General features: G+C 36.6%; 1 protein-coding gene across 4 annotated transcripts in view; it reads left to right on the plus strand.

Annotated features, from left to right (window-relative positions):
* The first annotated feature begins 439 nt into the window (after positions 1 to 439).
* Positions 440 to 16,506, plus strand: part of LOC110114237 (probable tRNA N6-adenosine threonylcarbamoyltransferase, mitochondrial) — a 28,148-nt gene continuing 12,081 nt past the window's right edge. The window contains exons 1-11 of one of the 4 annotated variants that reach the window (XR_002305225.2): positions 440 to 781; positions 953 to 997; positions 2,677 to 2,751; positions 2,847 to 2,943; positions 3,562 to 3,652; positions 4,185 to 4,234; positions 7,894 to 8,084; positions 8,207 to 8,292; positions 13,981 to 14,059; positions 14,129 to 14,212; positions 14,307 to 14,417. Coding sequence is in view for 2 of the 4 variants with exons in the window: in XM_020847046.2 (XP_020702705.1) it covers positions 500 to 781; positions 953 to 997; positions 2,677 to 2,751; positions 2,847 to 2,943; positions 3,562 to 3,652; positions 4,185 to 4,234; positions 7,894 to 8,084; positions 8,207 to 8,292; positions 13,981 to 14,059; positions 14,129 to 14,212; positions 14,303 to 14,417 (1,195 nt within the window). In the remaining 2 variants the exon portion in view is untranslated. Of the gene's footprint in view, positions 782 to 952; positions 998 to 2,676; positions 2,752 to 2,846; positions 2,944 to 3,561; positions 3,653 to 4,184; positions 4,235 to 7,893; positions 8,085 to 8,206; positions 8,293 to 13,980; positions 14,060 to 14,128; positions 14,213 to 14,302; positions 14,418 to 16,506 lie in introns of all 4 variants that reach the window. The other 3 variants (XR_003700590.1, XM_020847046.2, XM_028694487.1) reach the window with 3 other exon arrangements.

Here is a 16,506-nt window from a genome sequence, read left to right on the forward strand (position 1 = left end):
AGAGCTACGTTCGGCCGACACTGAGATCGCGCCACGTAACAGGCACAAAACGAGAAATACCGAGCAATACCAACAATAACGAGAAATATAATTATGTGAAGACAAAATACCGAGCAATACCGAGTAATACCGAGTAATACCAAAAAATACTGAGTTTTTTCTAGAAAAACTCAGTATTACTTGATATTGATCTTCACAGAGCGGTATTTCTCGTTATTGCCAAGCAATACCTAACAATACCGAGTAAATACAGAGTAACTCAGTGATGACCGGAGCTACGTCCGGTGAGAGGACCTAATAAAAGAATCCATTGGTGCTCTGTGTCTCATAAATTTAAGGTGTTATGAATTATGATGTAAATATTTTTTATATCCCCCTAAATATGGCCGCCTCTTTAAAGTGGTATGTATGTAAATCCCCTAAATGTATATTTACGGTTTAAGCACCCACACGAAAGACAGATAAAGCATATCATCTCATCTGCCCGCTGCAACTCTATATGGCCGCCTCTTTTCTTTCGTCACTTACCTTCCGCTTCGCCCTGCTCTCAAATCTTTACTTCGTTAAAAGGCGAGGAGGCGCTTGCTGCATAAACTATATTCGATCTTGTCGGCCATCCTTTAAAATTCGCAACATTTCCTTATTTCCCCAATCTAGACCTCAGCGGCTTTGTTTTTCTTCATCTGCCATTGCACAAGCGGGTTCCAGCCGCTCCCTGGATCGAGAGGAATTGGTTGTTCTTGGCATTGAGACGAGCTGCGATGATACAGCGGCAGCCGTTGTAAGTAATCGTCGAGGGTTTTATGTGATTTTTTTTTTTTCATTTGATCATGTTTCGTCTGATGCGTTATTGGGCTTGAAATAGTTGGTTTTCTGGCACTTTTATGCCTTTTCGATTGTTTTTTTTTTTTTTTATTTGGTCTTAGTTCTTCAATTTATGGTATAATTTTAGGTTAGGGGCAATGGGGAAATACTCGGTCAGATTGTATCTTCCCAAGTAAGTTTTCATCTTGTTTATCGCTATTTAAATGAAGTTTTTTCTTGTAAGGGAATTGCTGGAAACTCTAATTACGGTTGATCTGTTGTTTTACTTATTATCCTGTAACAAGTCATTTTTTCATCAATATTTAACCAGCTGGTATGTTGCACACACTTGTCACGATTATTGCTATACTGAACACAAAATGACATTTTGCTTGCAAAAGTAGAAGATTACATTTACCGTGTTATTCTTCCCAAGGCAACATAATATTTTGCATTGCTCATATCATAGTATTGTTCAATTATGATTTCATTTTGTCACCGCTCTATCACATTGGATCTCATTATACTTGTTAGATAATAGGGCTGACATCAAGTTGAATTTAAGTGAGTCGGACTGGCCATGAACACAATAGAAACATGGCTAGGCCTGGAGCTCGACTTAAAATCGAAATGCATTTCAAGTCAAGTCAAGTTGACCAAAATTATTTGATTTTGATTCAAATCAACATGAGTTCGATTTGTCTCAAATTAATCATGTTTGAATTGAAAACAAATTAAAGGTGTGAAAGCATAGGAGAAAATGTTCAAACCTTTGCCCTATGCGAGTTTGATTAAATTGTAACAACTTAGTTATCTAATGAAAGCACAAATCTACTTCAAAATTTAATATAATTTATATATTTGTAGAATAACTCAAATCACATTTCAAGCGATCTATGTATGACTCAAAATGTAATTGAAAAGGACTCAAGGCGTGATAGTAACTCATGACTGGACTTGGAATTAATCAAGTCGATTTTGAATTGACTCAAAACTCTCAATTGAGTTTAGGAAAAATTGCATCCCTATAAATCAACAAGTGTGTGAATTCTTCCTTACTTTATTTTCATGTTTTTCATGTTGGAGGGCTCCGGTAAAGTTGAATTGGTGCTGTAAACTTTTTTGTTGACTCGTAATTTTTCTGAATTTTCAAAAATCCTGGCAAAGTTTTTTGCATCATTACATACCCTAGCAGATTTTGGATACATGAGCATTGAGCAATCATGTCATTGATTTGGCTCTCTTGTTAATACATTCACCGTCACATTTATATGCATCTAGAGTTACTGGAAAGCCATCCAATTATAGTTGTGGCAAGGAGTCCTATGTGTTGATGAAGACAAGATAGGTATAATTGAAAATCAACCATTTTTGAACAAGGAAGCCGGGTGCTGCATATTGGAGACAAATGTTTTTAAGCGCTATTATTTTCGAAATCCTTCCACTGGATTTGTACTTTTGCTTTGTTGTTCCACCCTTGCTATTGCAATTGCTGTTTCTTACTGCTGATGTCAATTATTATGTTATTCTGCTTATGTGAAATTAAAAGTGGTTGAAAATGCCATTTCATAGCTATGCTGACATGTAATGGGCCTTATTTTGTTGGCTCTAGCTTATTAGAATTAAGAGAGCTTCCAACATGTCATAATATAGACATGAGAGTATCGTTTTCACTTTTTATTTTGTCCTTTTTCACTGCTAAATGCTTCTTAAATTGTTAGCTTATGTTTAAGTGTAGAATGGAAAAATATGCTTTTTCCATTTTAAATTATTCCTAACTAATTAGCTTATAGTTATGTAGAAAGGAAAAAATATTCCGCATGACGTCATGCCAATTTTTATCAAATCTACTCAGAACACAATATTCAGCAGGCAGATCTTCTTTCCCGTTATGGAGGTGTCGCTCCCAAAATGGCAGAAGAAGCACACTCACTTGTTATTGACCAGGTTTCAATTTTGTTTACTACAAATGACATTTATTTTTCTCTTCAGTTCATCTTTGAGATTTTGTCTCAGCGACTTGTTATGCCTATTTTTTGCAGGTTGTTCAGCAGGCCCTAGATGCTTCAAACTTGACAGGAGAAGATCTCTCTGCTGTAGCTGTTACTATTGGGCCAGGTCTAAGTCTTTGTTTGCGTGGTAAACATCAGAGATTTCTATGAATGTCCTTCAATAATTAGTTAGCCCTTTTATTGGTATGTCAGAATTTTATAACTTGAAACCCACAGGAAACATATTAATGGATATAATGAGAATATTTCTGAAAGAGAAAGTTAGAAGAGAATTCTATGGAAAAATAAAAAAGTTTCAAAAGCATGCTATTGCTAAATACATTTCAACTTCAAAGAAATTCTCATCTTGGTGCTTTAGTAAGCATATAAATTTTTATTGATATCATCTGTCACATATTTGTAAGTTGCTTGGGGAAGTAGTACATACCTTATTTTGTGAAGCAAGTGTTTGTTGGATAACTTAGTTTTTTTGTACAAATATATATTGATGTCAAACATTTTTTTGTTTGGAAGCATACCTTGTGATCCTTAAATTACTAAGTCTTCAGAACAACAGAGTGCTTTGGAAAAATGAAGAACTACAACGTTCTCATGTACTAGAATTGTAGAATTTTTCTTTGTGATAAAAGCTACCTAGCTGGTCACAGCGCTCTTTTTTTTCCAGTTCTCTTCAGCCACATATTTCTGTCCCTCATTTTAAAATAAATTGTAATTGGTTAATGCTTTTCGTCATACTTCTATATAGTTGGTGTTACTAAGGCTCGGAGAGTTGCTGGAAGGTTTAATTTACCTATCATTGGTGTTCATCACATGGAAGCTCATGCTCTTGTTGCTAGGTTTGAAAAAATCTTCTCAAATCTTGTCCTTTATTACTTCAACCTGCTGTGTTCTTTGATTGCTAACATTCTGATGTGCAATTTTTTATTGCTAGAATTTCTCGTTATATTTTGTTTCTTCTGCCTTTACCATGATGTGTGCATAGAATCAAATGAACAATTGCATATACTCATGATGTCCATGTGCATGTTATACTGTGCTATATATTATTTACTTGTAATAATTCTGGAAATGTCATCAAGGATTCTATTGCTCATGCATCTCTCTTGATGGAGAAAAATGTTTGCAAATTCTCTTCAGCATCATGGTTAAGGTTGTGTTAGAATTACTGAAGATATCTGCTTAGTAAGTTGTAACTCAGGTGCTAAGATAAAATGGTATTGAAAGAGGTGCATGCGGTTACTAGATAACTTTTATCTGATCACGGACTTTATCTTTTTTGGTGATATGAATACCCTTTATGAATCATTGCCATCTGTTAGTACGAGTTAAATATGATTTGTTTGCTTATTCTAACTTGTATCGATTCAGGTTGGTTGATAGCGACCTGCAATTTCCATTCTTAGCCCTCCTTATTTCTGGTAAGTTAACTTGGGTGCCATGTTGCACCAATGACCTCAAAATTTCACGTTTGAATGGCTTGAAAGAAAATAACCAATTCGATTATTGACGCAAATATCTTGTATGCTATATGAAGATGCTGCAAATTGTTTGACCATTGTATTGTATAGTTCGATATGATATAGTGATGTCATATTTTATTTAACTATTCTGTATATGCATATTTTTGGTTCTATCCGCATGCATAAATAATATGCATGTTTTATTTCATCTACTTATATGAGGGTTTATTGGTTGTTACGAGGCTTCTATTGCTTATTTGTTCACCTGTGTAGGCTTTTGTTTTATTTGTAGTCCTTTTAATTGCAAATCTTGTTTTTGTCATTTCCTTGCTATTCAAGGTTTTATTGATTATATGTAAAGCTTACTGTAAATTAAACTAAAAGGTAATGATTCGGAAATGGGTTCTGTTTTCTTGAACTTATGATGCTTTTCACAGCTGTAGTTGGAGAGATGACAATGTCGCTCTTCTGTATCTCATTTATTGGATCAAGCTACACCAAATATAGATTTTCCTTTTTCTTTTAACATCTGCAGTCTAACTTGGCATGGATAATCTAAATTTTTTGCATTTCCTCTTCGGCCATTTTGTTTCCTCATCTCTTATGGCTTGTAGAGGCGCGGGTTGCTAATTTTCTTACTTGATCGAGGGGATAGAAAAAATGTTTGTTTTGAAGATGGAAACCAATTGGTGTAGTGATAATTAATTTTACCCACTAGAAATTTCTACAATCGTCATTCAGTAAGGTTTTCTATGCTGGCCATATGTGGGAATAATCGGTTAACAAAACATGAATGTTTGTAATATATTATGTTTATAATTTAAGCTTGCCTCTATTTTTGATCAAAAGGTTTGGACTAAGCCCTTTTCATTAAGGGGTTGTTTGGTTGGATTATTTTAGGGTGTAAAGTATTCAAAATGTAGGAGTTTTATAAATTTTGGTGTTTAGTTGAAACATAAAATGATGCAAAGTAAAGTATAGTAAATGTAATGTAAAGTGAAATATTTCATTTTGAGTGTAAACTAAACTCCTCTGATTTTGAGTGAAAATCGTTTGCACCCCAAACTTGCTTGACCGCCACCTGCTGCTGGCCGCCTTTCTCCTCTGCCCGCATCCGGCCACCACCGCCTCCCCCCGTTGCCCTTCGGTTACCGCTAATACGGTCCCGCCGCCGCCGCTGGCCACCACCGCCGTCGTCGGCCAATGCAAGTCGAGCTTCAAAGCTCTGCCATTTGATCGGGTCAACCTCTGATCCTTAAGTCCCCAACAAGTCATGCCCGCCAGAAGCTTCCATCCCACTTTTTCTCCCTTCTAGTAGCATGGGACTCTCACCATCCACCTGCCCCTTGTTCAACCTGTGCATGTTCTTATGCATTCCTCTTCCCATCTTAGATGGAGAGCACACTTCTCCTTCCTTTTGTGAGCCACCTGAACTATATTTGCCCTTTGAGCCATCGCTCCCACCCTTCTTTCGATCAACAACCTCCACACCACCCAAAACACCACCACCACTAGCTTTTCCCAACCTGCTCGCCACCCACACATGCACTTTCCCCACCACCTTGCTTGAAGCGAGGGACCGTTGCGCCCCCCCCCCTCTCATGCTTAGAGCTTCTCTTAGTAGAGACAATCAAGAGAGAGAAAGAGGGAAAGAAATGAAGTGCTTTCCTAACCTTGCTTTGATACAATGTAGAAAAGTAGAAAAAAAAAATACTTTGAATTTTTGTTGCTTGAATCCATAGTAAGTGTGGAAGTATTTATAGACTTCTTTTAAATGCTTACAATGAAAAATAAATTTGAGCTATTTATAAAAAAGGGGAAAAAGTTCAAAGAGGGGTGGACAGCTAGAATTTGAATAGGAGGCATATGAATTATAATCTAAGGATCATAAGATGATCGATTCAATAGTTAACACCCTTAATTCATGTGCTCAACTGCTCAAGGATTTCTATTGGGTGACTTGTGGGCTCCACGAACCTCCAATAAAAACTATTCAAACTAATCGAGAAAACTATAAGCAATAAACACGGAAGCCTACTCGTAAGTCTTTGATAAATTATATTGGTCATTTCATAGGGTTTTTATTCTCAATAATATTTAAAAAAAGGAAAAAGGAGTATAAATATACAATGTTTTTAAAACTGGACCCGACCAACCGATTTGATCGTGAATCGATTCAGTTGCCAATCAGGTCAAGTTGGAAAACTGGATTTGTACAATACCGGTGTAAACCGGTTTGAATCGTCGGTTCAACTGATAAATCGTCGAACTGGTTCCAATTTTGCTGAACCGGCCAGTTCAATAAATTTTATTTTTTATTTAAATAAAATTTTATTATTAAATTTTTTTATTGTTATATATTTTAAAGTAAATATATACTTATGCAATATAAATTTACTAGAATCATAAATTGCTAGCTTGCCACATCATACAACTTTTTAGTTACTTGTTTGTAGTTTTTTTGTTTTGTTTTTTTTTGCTTTACACTATATAAGAGAGCAATTCATTTAAAAATCCCCTATGATGGGGACTAAGAACTATGTGAGAACTTCTGCATCAGTTAAACTATCAATTGCTTGGGATGCAAATTTGAGGGTTGAGAATGCATACATTTTATTAAAGTTAGCAACATAAATTTTTTATATTATAAAATTATATTTTATATTAAATTTATATATTATTCTCATTAAAAATTATATTTATATTTTATACATTTTATTATTAAACTTTTTAAAATTTTAAGAAACCCTGTATTTATTATTGGATAAATTTATATTTGTAATACACATGTACTTATATCACATTTGATGAGTCAATCGAGCTTCTTAATATAGTTTTATTGACTTATGAGCTTTGAATGGAGTCTATTCATGAGCTTTAATCAAAGTAGTTATGTATTCTTCATTAAAATTTTAATTACTATATAATTTATATTGTATTCAAATAATTTAAATATTTATTATGTCATCTGATTCTACTCCAATTTGATCCCGGTTGAACCATTGAAATAGAAATCTCTCCTTCTACTGATTTGTTGTCAAATACGATTTTCACAACCTTGCAAATAGGTACATTTATGTTTACTTTATTTGGCATTGTAGTGTTTTGCTATGCTGTAAGAAATTAAGTACTTGCTATTCTTGTAGAGATGGGCGATTTTCTTTGTAATTTATTATTCATGGCTGTGAAGCCATGGAGGTACTGCATGTTATGTGTAAGATTTCGTTCTATATATTTCCCCGAAAAATAAAAATTATGATAAGACTTTGAAAAGCACCGTAAAGCAGTAGTTTCCCAAAGAAAGCCTTATTCATCGATATATCTTAAAGGAACAATTATATTTTGCTATTGTTAATATAGAGTGGTTGATTTTGCATCATTTATCAATGTGAATCACGTCAACTGCCTCGTTTTATTAGTAATAGGTGATTTGGCCTGTAACATTAATCCAAAATTAATAAATATTGAAAGATGAATTTTCATCTGACACTGATTCTGTTTATCTTATGGTACTGATGTAAAAATGTAAATTTCATTTTAGCATGATTTGTTTGGACTAATCTTGCATTGATTTTTTGAAACAAAATTTGCTATTTGAGCATCTTTTATCTGCTCAGGAGGACACAATCTCCTCATCCTGGCACGTGACGTTGGTCATTATGTTCAACTTGGGACAACAATAGATGATGCTATTGGCGAGGCATATGATAAAACAGCAAGATGGCTTGGCCTAAATATAAGTAAAGGTGGTGGGCCGGCACTTGAAGAACTTGCACGTGAAGGTGATTCAGATTCTGTGAAATTTAAAGTATGCTTCTTCCGCTGAAGTTCATTGAATTATTTATGCTTTCATTTTTATGACTCGTGATTTTGTTTAACAGCTTGCCCTTCGTGCTAAATTTAATACTCTTTGTTTTTGAAATTTTCTAGATTCCAATGAGGCAATATAAGGATTGCAATTTTTCATATGCTGGCCTTAAAACTCAGGTCAGATTGGCTATTGAATCTAGAAGTGCGTAAGTTTCTTCAAACTTCTCTTAGTATGGGTACTAGTGAGTTGCTTGAAATGCGGCATCTTTTATGCAACATATTTTGGAGGCACTAAAGAATTGCACACAATTGCTCTATGCTGATTAGGCTAAGTGGTCAACTGTTTTAGATATAATTATGTCTAATGAGCATATATAGTGGTGGTTAATGTAACAATTTAGATTTGTTTTTTTATATAAATTATTGGTTTCTTTTTGTTGCAATGTACTGCAGGAGCCAACTAACTAGTTTTTTTTTTTGGTAGTGGTTGGAATAACAGTAGGTATGCACAACTAGGGCCAAGTGGTTGTCTCATTAAGCAGATGTTTGGTTGGGGGATTATTATGGATTAAAATTAACCACTATTCATAGTTTGGTTACAAGATTTCAGGTAATTTGCATTTGAATACTTGGGTTCGTAGAAGCACTTCAAATATGTCGATACAATTTGAGTTCCTTTGGTCCCCAAATTCACTTTAACTTTCATCATCGCCTCTAGGCCCCCTACCATATAATTGTCAATTAGTCGAAGGATTGACAAGATGGTATCATTTTAAAAAGTAATAATAAGTTTTCCAAATGAGAAAGACAACTTTCTCTCTACACTGTAGATTCCAATCTCAGGTCTTTAATCCATGTTCTTTCATAATGATTCGGTTGATGATAGGCACAATGTTCTCTCTCTCTCTCTCTCTCTCTCTCTCTCTCTCTCTCTCTCTCTCTCTCTCTCCACTTAAACCCTCTTCTAAAACTAGCGGGCAAACACCCCTACAACTCTTTCTCCCTAATTTGAGTGGTGTTGCAAGATTGATTCTTCAAAACTTTGAGTTTGCAAAACATGAAAGATTAATGGCTCAATGTAATAATTGTTTTGAGATTGCTATAGAAACATGAACATGGCGAAATAAGTATTTTATTGAAGAAGATAAAGTAATAGATAATAATGTGGATCTTCTCCATCCTGGAAACTGGAGCAGTAGACACTGGCACCGGTATATTTCTTGCAAATATTTTATTTTTGCTTAACATTTGTGGTCTTAAGTATTCATGAAATGGCTGATGATAACCTAGGAGCCTGACTTGCGCTGCCTGGTTTGTCACAACCAATTAAAGAGGTTTGTGTTCCTTAACAGAAGTCAACTCGAATGGATCCAAATTAGGTTTTATTCTGTTTTCTTTAGTAACGGTCAAGTCACGGACTGTGCCAACTCCTTTGGTAAAAGTAGGATCAAGGTTGGCATCTCTCTTAATTTCTATTATATACATAACCAGTTACATTTTTAGAATTTTTTTTTGGGTGGAAGATAAGGATTTAAGCAAAATTGGGGCACGCCCACGCCCTTTTTAAATTTTCCTACTACATTATTGAAGCTTACTTAATTTTGTTTTTTGGAAATTTTCTTGAGTCTATCTAATTTTAATATTTCTTTTGAATTTACTTTAATCATTTTTTTGATATTTGATTTTTTTTTTCCTCGTATGTATATTATTTTAAGAATGACTTAGAAGTATATTATTTTAAGATTAGGCGTCAGTTTTTACTTATTGATTTGGCGTTCAATGTCCGATGAGAGTTCGGTAGCACTGATAAAACTAGGCTGCGCTTTGTCAACTGTGTATATATTCACCTCAAAATGACATTTATGCTTGTTGCACATCAAATTACTAGTAGATTGAATTGAGAAATAGTGAAATTTCACCCCATGATGCAATCAAATTAGTCATATTAATGTACTCGTGTGATCACGCTGGTGTACCTTTATGGTCATGCATCTACTGACCACCATTAAGTTAAGGATGTGCATGGGCATTTGTTGATTAATTATAATTAATTTAAAATTAATTATAATTAGATAATTAATTAATATAATAATTAAATAATTATTAAATATAATTTATAAAAATTATAAAATAAAATAAATAATAATAATTGAAAAAAGAAATCCCTGGATCGGTGGATTGAAGGGATTTGGCCGAGAAGCTTATGAAGGAGAGAGAATCACCTTCACAGATAGTGACCTTCCGTCGTCTCCTCCGATCAAAATGTCATAACTCCGATCCAACGGGATGGGAATGTCGTCGAAGGAGCTAGGCCGAGCAGCCACAAGGAGCTGGAGAAGCACCGGTTGGGGAGGAAGTTAACCCCGCAGCCCACGAGCTCCTGTTGTTGGTTCCGAACAAAATGTGGTAACTTCCGGTTCGGCAGGAGGAGACGACGTCGACGGAGGGAGCAAAGTCGGAAAGCCACGAGTGAGCCGGAGAAACCACGTGAAATGGAGATCGTTAGCTTCACAGTCAGCGAGCTACCATCGTCACTTCCGATCGGGTAGAAGGGAAAGTCGTCGAATGAGCTGAGTCGGACGTCCACGGAGGAGCTGAAGACGCGACGAGAGGGAAAAACTTTCCTTCTCAGTCGATGAGATCCTATTGTTGCTTCCGATTAAATGTCGAAACTTCCGATCCAACAGGAAATGCCGTCGTAGGAGCGGAGTCGGATAGTCAGGATGGAGACGAAGAGCGAGAGAGAGAGGGATCCTGGGAAAATGAGAGAGTTAGAGCAGTTAACGCGATATAGAGGGACATCCGGTCGTGCGAGGTCGTGCGGAGAAAAGACGTGGATGTGGCAGCGACGTGCAAACAACGTGCGCGGGATGAGGGCAGGTATACGACACTCTTCTCTTCTTTTTTTAATATTACAGGTCAACAATAGAGAAGCATATTGGGTTAGTCCACTATGCTAAAAAGATATGTTAGGGCTACGAGGCATTACATTGAAAAAATCCTTTGACACTAAAAAAGGTGTGCATGGGTCGTGTGCGAAATAACTACGTGAAAATTAAAAGGATAAAGTGGGCACTTGCAAAGATTTTCAAACAACCCGGGTTGCCCACAAGGTCCACTTGCTTGTTGCACTTTAGCTTTCCATTCGCCAATTTCCTTAACCATAGTCAAGGGATCACCTTTCAAACTGTCGCACTTCTTTTCGCCTACAGGAACTTATTCACTCTCATAGATGGCTTCACTAGCAATAGGAGAAATAGAAGGATATGTCACTTCTAGAGCTTCATCAACATTCTCCGTTATAGGAGTTTTAACTGGGTCAGAAGAAACATTTACTTCTGTCGGAGTTGTAATTGAATCAACCAAATCTCTCTCTGCATTATTTGCAGTCACGCATTTTCTCCTTATCAACCAATTCATCTTCTTCTTCATGTTCTTCCTTGATCACCTTATATTTCTCTTTAATTTGCACAGTGAGTGGGAAATTGAAAGCTTCATTGGTCTCCATCCATTTGTCAACTCTATCCACTATCTCTCTGTCTCTTAGTGCCTTCTTTCTTTCCTTTGATGAAGGGGGTTTTGTATAAAACGGTGGGTTAGTCCTACCTCGCTCTAAGTTATCGAATCGTTCGATTGTTTGACGGTGGAGGTCGGCTAAGTCCGCTTGATTCTCCTTGAGATGTTGACTAATGACGCTCATTTGACCTAACACCCAGTCTAAAGTCCTTCCAAGTTGATCCGAGTCCATGCTCTGAAACCAAACTGATGTAGAACGGGGAGGAGGCTTTGCTAGGGAGAGGATCTCTTCTCCAAAATCTGAAGGAAATTCTGACTTCTTTGCCCAAAACCTGAGAAGAATATCAGATTTTTAAAGTAACAAGAGGAATTAGAGGGAGAAGTCTTGAGGCTTTAATTCCCTTGAAGTTTTCCAGCGGGAGAGAGAGAGGCAACCCAAGGTGGGGTCTTGGGACAAGTTCGGTCAACAGCAGGTTGTAAGTCCCCAAATCCCTCCAATGAGAACACTAAAATCTAGATAGATTTTTTTCTTTTTTTTTTAGCAGAAATTCAGTGGAGAGCGGCGGGATGTAGAGAAGAATTGGGGAATTATTTCCTTATCCCCCTCTTAGCTTTGGGAAGTGATTAATGCTTGAGCGGGAATTCCCTGGTTGCAGCCTTAGAAGGCAGAATATTCTACGTTAGGTGGAATTTGGAGAGTGATTTGTGGGGGAAAATTATTGTACAGGTATTGGAGAAGTTGGCCAGGAAGGGGAAGAAAGAGTGAAAGGAATTTCAAATCAGAATAATGAGTTTGGCAAGATTTAATGAGGGGATGCTTAGGCAACATAATTTGGAATGTGAGGGTGACGGGAATATGGGGGAGAATTTATTTCCAAAATATAATTTCAGGTTTTAGGAAATAAATTAGAGCTTGGGCCTTGAACAATTTCGATTAGAAGCAGATTTAGGGGTTTTGAAATATTTACAAATGAGAGACTTAGCTTAAGGAAATAAATCTAAATCCAAGCCAATGAAGGGGGCCGGCGGCATTAATGGGCAAGAGGGAATTTGGGGTGAGGTGTCATGCTTGCATAAATGTAAATTTAGGAATTAGGAAAGTGAGACAATAAATCATATTTGAATTTAAATTTCAAATTGATTTCAATTAAGCACTTTCTAAAAATAGGTGAACTAAATTAGGAAATAAATTTTGAATTTCAAATTTAGATAATTTGAATTTCAAACTAAGTCCTAATATCATGCACCCCAAATTAAGAAATCCACGGAGAGAGGAGAAAGGATGAGGCCGGCGGCAAGGGAGCTAGGTCTAATTTAATTTGGAGAGATTAATGACTCATCTCCTTGCAATTCAAATTTGAAGTTTGAATTGGAGAGTTAAAACCTTCCAAATATGGATCAAACCCGATTAGGAAAGATTTCAAAATCCAAAATTGTCATGAATTTTCCCTCTCGATTTTGCCAACCCAAATTGGAAGGAGGCATGGCCATGGGAAGATGAGGGGGTAAGGTGGCTGGCGGCTTATGGTGGGAATGGAGACGACGATGGTGGACGGAGGTAGAGGATGAAGATGACGACTAGAAGCAATAAAAAGGAAAAAAAAAAACAAAAGATAAAAGATAAAGACTGCGAGCCTTGGACTCTTCCGAAGACTGCCGGGTGCTGTTTTGCCCTTCTCCAAGGGACTTCAAGTCACGAGCCCGGACCCATCCTGCGGCTGGTGAAAACTCCGATTCCTTCCCATAGGAATCTCACCAACGTTCTCTCAAAAGAACACAAGTGTGGAACACAAATTTTTTATATCAATAATCCATCCCCATTACAATAGCTTAAGGCCCTATATATAGGCCACAACATAAGAAAACTAAAAATACAAAATTGCCCCTTGGGCCACAACACTCACATAAACCAACCTAGGGGTAAAACAGGAAATACATCAAATAAGAACTAAAATTCAGAAAAATAACTCGTAAATGAAGATTTAAATAATAGCCGTCGATTTACGACGCCTCCTGTGATAGATGCGCCAAATCTTCGTACCGATGTCCGCATCATGGCATCTTCTTATTTGCTAACATCTGTGTTCTTAAGAGATCATTTACCAAGTGGTTTTAATCCACTCACATGCGCTTCTTCCACTTTTGGAAGAGCTGCTTATTAGTTCTTTCAAGCTACGTACTTTATCAATGCTTATCTTGATTTGTGTGTATTTGCTCATTTTGACGCGGCCAAGTGTATGCTGAAAAGAGCATTTATAAGATTTCGCTATTTTTGATAAATGCTTTACATGCTGTATCTATAATTATATATAATGAATCATGATAGCCTTTTCATGCATTGATTTAATGCATGTAATTTATGAGAACGTTATATGCAGATGCGTGGACAACAATCCAATTTCTTCTGCTAGTTTTCAAGACAGGAAATCAAGAGCCGATATTGCGGCATCTTTTCAGGTTAGGTGAGAACTTCCTCATTCATTTTTACTAGTGGCAATTGCTTAAATTATTAGTTACTTTCTACAGCGCGTTGCTGTGTTACATCTTGAGGAGAAGTGTGAACGAGCAATTCAATGGGCAAAAGAGATGGAACCTTCTATTAATTGCTTGGTGATGGGAACATTTTATTTTTCTGTTTTAGTTTGACTCCCGAACATATCATGGCTTTTGACATTTAATTATTTTTAATACTACTTCTAGGTAGTTTCAGGAGGTGTTGCATCAAATCAATATATTAGATCTCGTCTAAGTTATGTTGTGGAGAGGAATCGTATCCGCCTTGTTTGTCCACCTCCAAAACTTTGCACTGACAATGGTAAGACATTTTATTTTTAGTTTTGCTTGATGATGCCATGATGCTAGTATAAATTCCATCTAACTGGATTTGAAGCGTATTTATGCGGAACTTAATTGGATTTGATGCAAATTTTAGTTGTTTTAGAATTTGAATATGTTGGAACCATCTAAAATGATTTTTTGGCAGGTTGATCATTTTTCGTTCTTGTGATTCAGCCTCTCTGATTCTCACGTTGACTTCATAAATGATTAATGCTAGCCACATTTTGCATGGTCATGGTTTTTTATTATATGTTAAGTGCTGTGCTGATGCCTTTTATGTTCTGTTGCGTTGGTTGGAGGGAGTGTCAAATGAAAGATTTGTAATATTCTATTGCCATTACCATGGACTAGAGAAACCACTTATAGCTGCTAACTGGAGCCTATTGCTACGCTTCGACTTCGTGCATATGGTTAGGAAGGCTTTGACAACATCAGCTCTACTTATTGGTCAATTCAAAGGCTTGGACTCTTCTCTGAATGGCCAACCTTTTTGGAAATATATATGATGGCCGGCGGCTAAGCCGGTGGACTCCACTAGGGTAGGAGGCAGGAAAAAAGAAAGAGGGGAAATTGTTTAGAAAAATTTTAATTACAATTGGAGGGAATTACTTAGAGAAAGAAATCTAATTTGAATTCAAATTTAAGATAAAACTATTTAGGTAAAGTTCATGGGAGTTAATATTCATTATGAAAGGAGGAATCAAAGGATAATTGTTTAGGAAAATTTTAATTACAATTGGGAGGAAATTAATTAGGGAAAGAGATCTAATTTGAATTCAAATATGAGAGGAAATTATTTAGGGAAAGGGGGCTGATTTGGGAGGAAATTAGGGGAGCAGGGAGCCTATTTAAGGCTAACTATGGAGTGATTTCAGATTATGCTTAATTTTGTTGGAATTAATTTTGCTTAGGTTGAGTGGGCTCTAGCTGTGGTTAGGGATTTGGGAGAGTCAGATCTTCCTCTCCAATTGAAGATCCAATTGTATATTGTATTTTTCTTCTTAGTTCTTTCAATAAAAAAGAATCTTGTGTGTTCTTCCTCCTAAATTTCTTGTGTTGTTCTTTAGTGTTGCTAAAATTGCATCCACTTCCTATTAAATTGGTATCAGAGCATAGATCCGGGTATCTATGGCAGGAAGAAAGGTAGAAGCGTTGGAGGGGGAGATTAGACATTTGAAATATAAAATTTCATATTTTCAAAGTCAAATTTCAATCGTCCATGAGAAGATCAATGGAAAGTTTTCCATCATGGAGGAGATGATGAGGAATAGGCTTAGGTCCAAATCAAAACGACGTTGTCGGAGGCGGTGGGAGCCGCTGACGATTAAGGGAGTGGAGGAAACCCTAATCCGATAAGGAGAGGGGAAGATCATGATGTGGAAATGTTGGGGGAAGAAGAGGAGATGCCCACGTCCGAGGGGAAAGAATGGAGTGGTATTTTTGGTGGGGCTATAGAGTTTGGAAGGAGAAAAATATGGGAGAAGATAGAAGTACCTGACATGGTTCAACCACTCCTGCAGTAGTGTCGAGGGGTGTTTTAGCCAGTTCAAGGTTGCCTCCCCCCGGGTACGCGAGAATGCTATCATCTTGAATGAATGAGTCTCATCTATCAATTTGTTTGTATCGTCATCCCAATATCCAAAATGAAGAGATTGATATATTGATCAGGGAGATGCTCAAGGCAGGGATCGTTCGACCCAGTGTTAGTCCATTTTCTAGTCCACTATTATTAGTTCAGTGCATCAACAACAGTTTCATTCATTCCACCTTGAGGACAATGTGATTTTTTGGGAGGGGTGTATTGATGGACAGGCGGCTAAGCCGGTGGACCCCACTAGAGTGGGCGACTGGAAAGAAGAGAGGGGGAATTATTCAGGAAAATTTTAATTACAATTGAAGGGAATTAATTAAGGAAAGAAATCTAATTTGAATTCAAATATGAGAGAATTATTTAGGGAAAGCCCAGGGGAGTTAATATTCATTATGAAAGGAGTAATCAAAGGGGAATTGATTATAAAAGTTTTAATTACAATTGTGAGGGAATTAATTAGGGAAAGAGATCTAAT

Source organism: Dendrobium catenatum, unplaced genomic scaffold (genome assembly GCF_001605985.2).
Source record: "Dendrobium catenatum unplaced genomic scaffold, ASM160598v2 fragScaff_scaffold_490, whole genome shotgun sequence".
NCBI lineage: Eukaryota > Viridiplantae > Streptophyta > Magnoliopsida > Asparagales > Orchidaceae > Dendrobium > Dendrobium catenatum.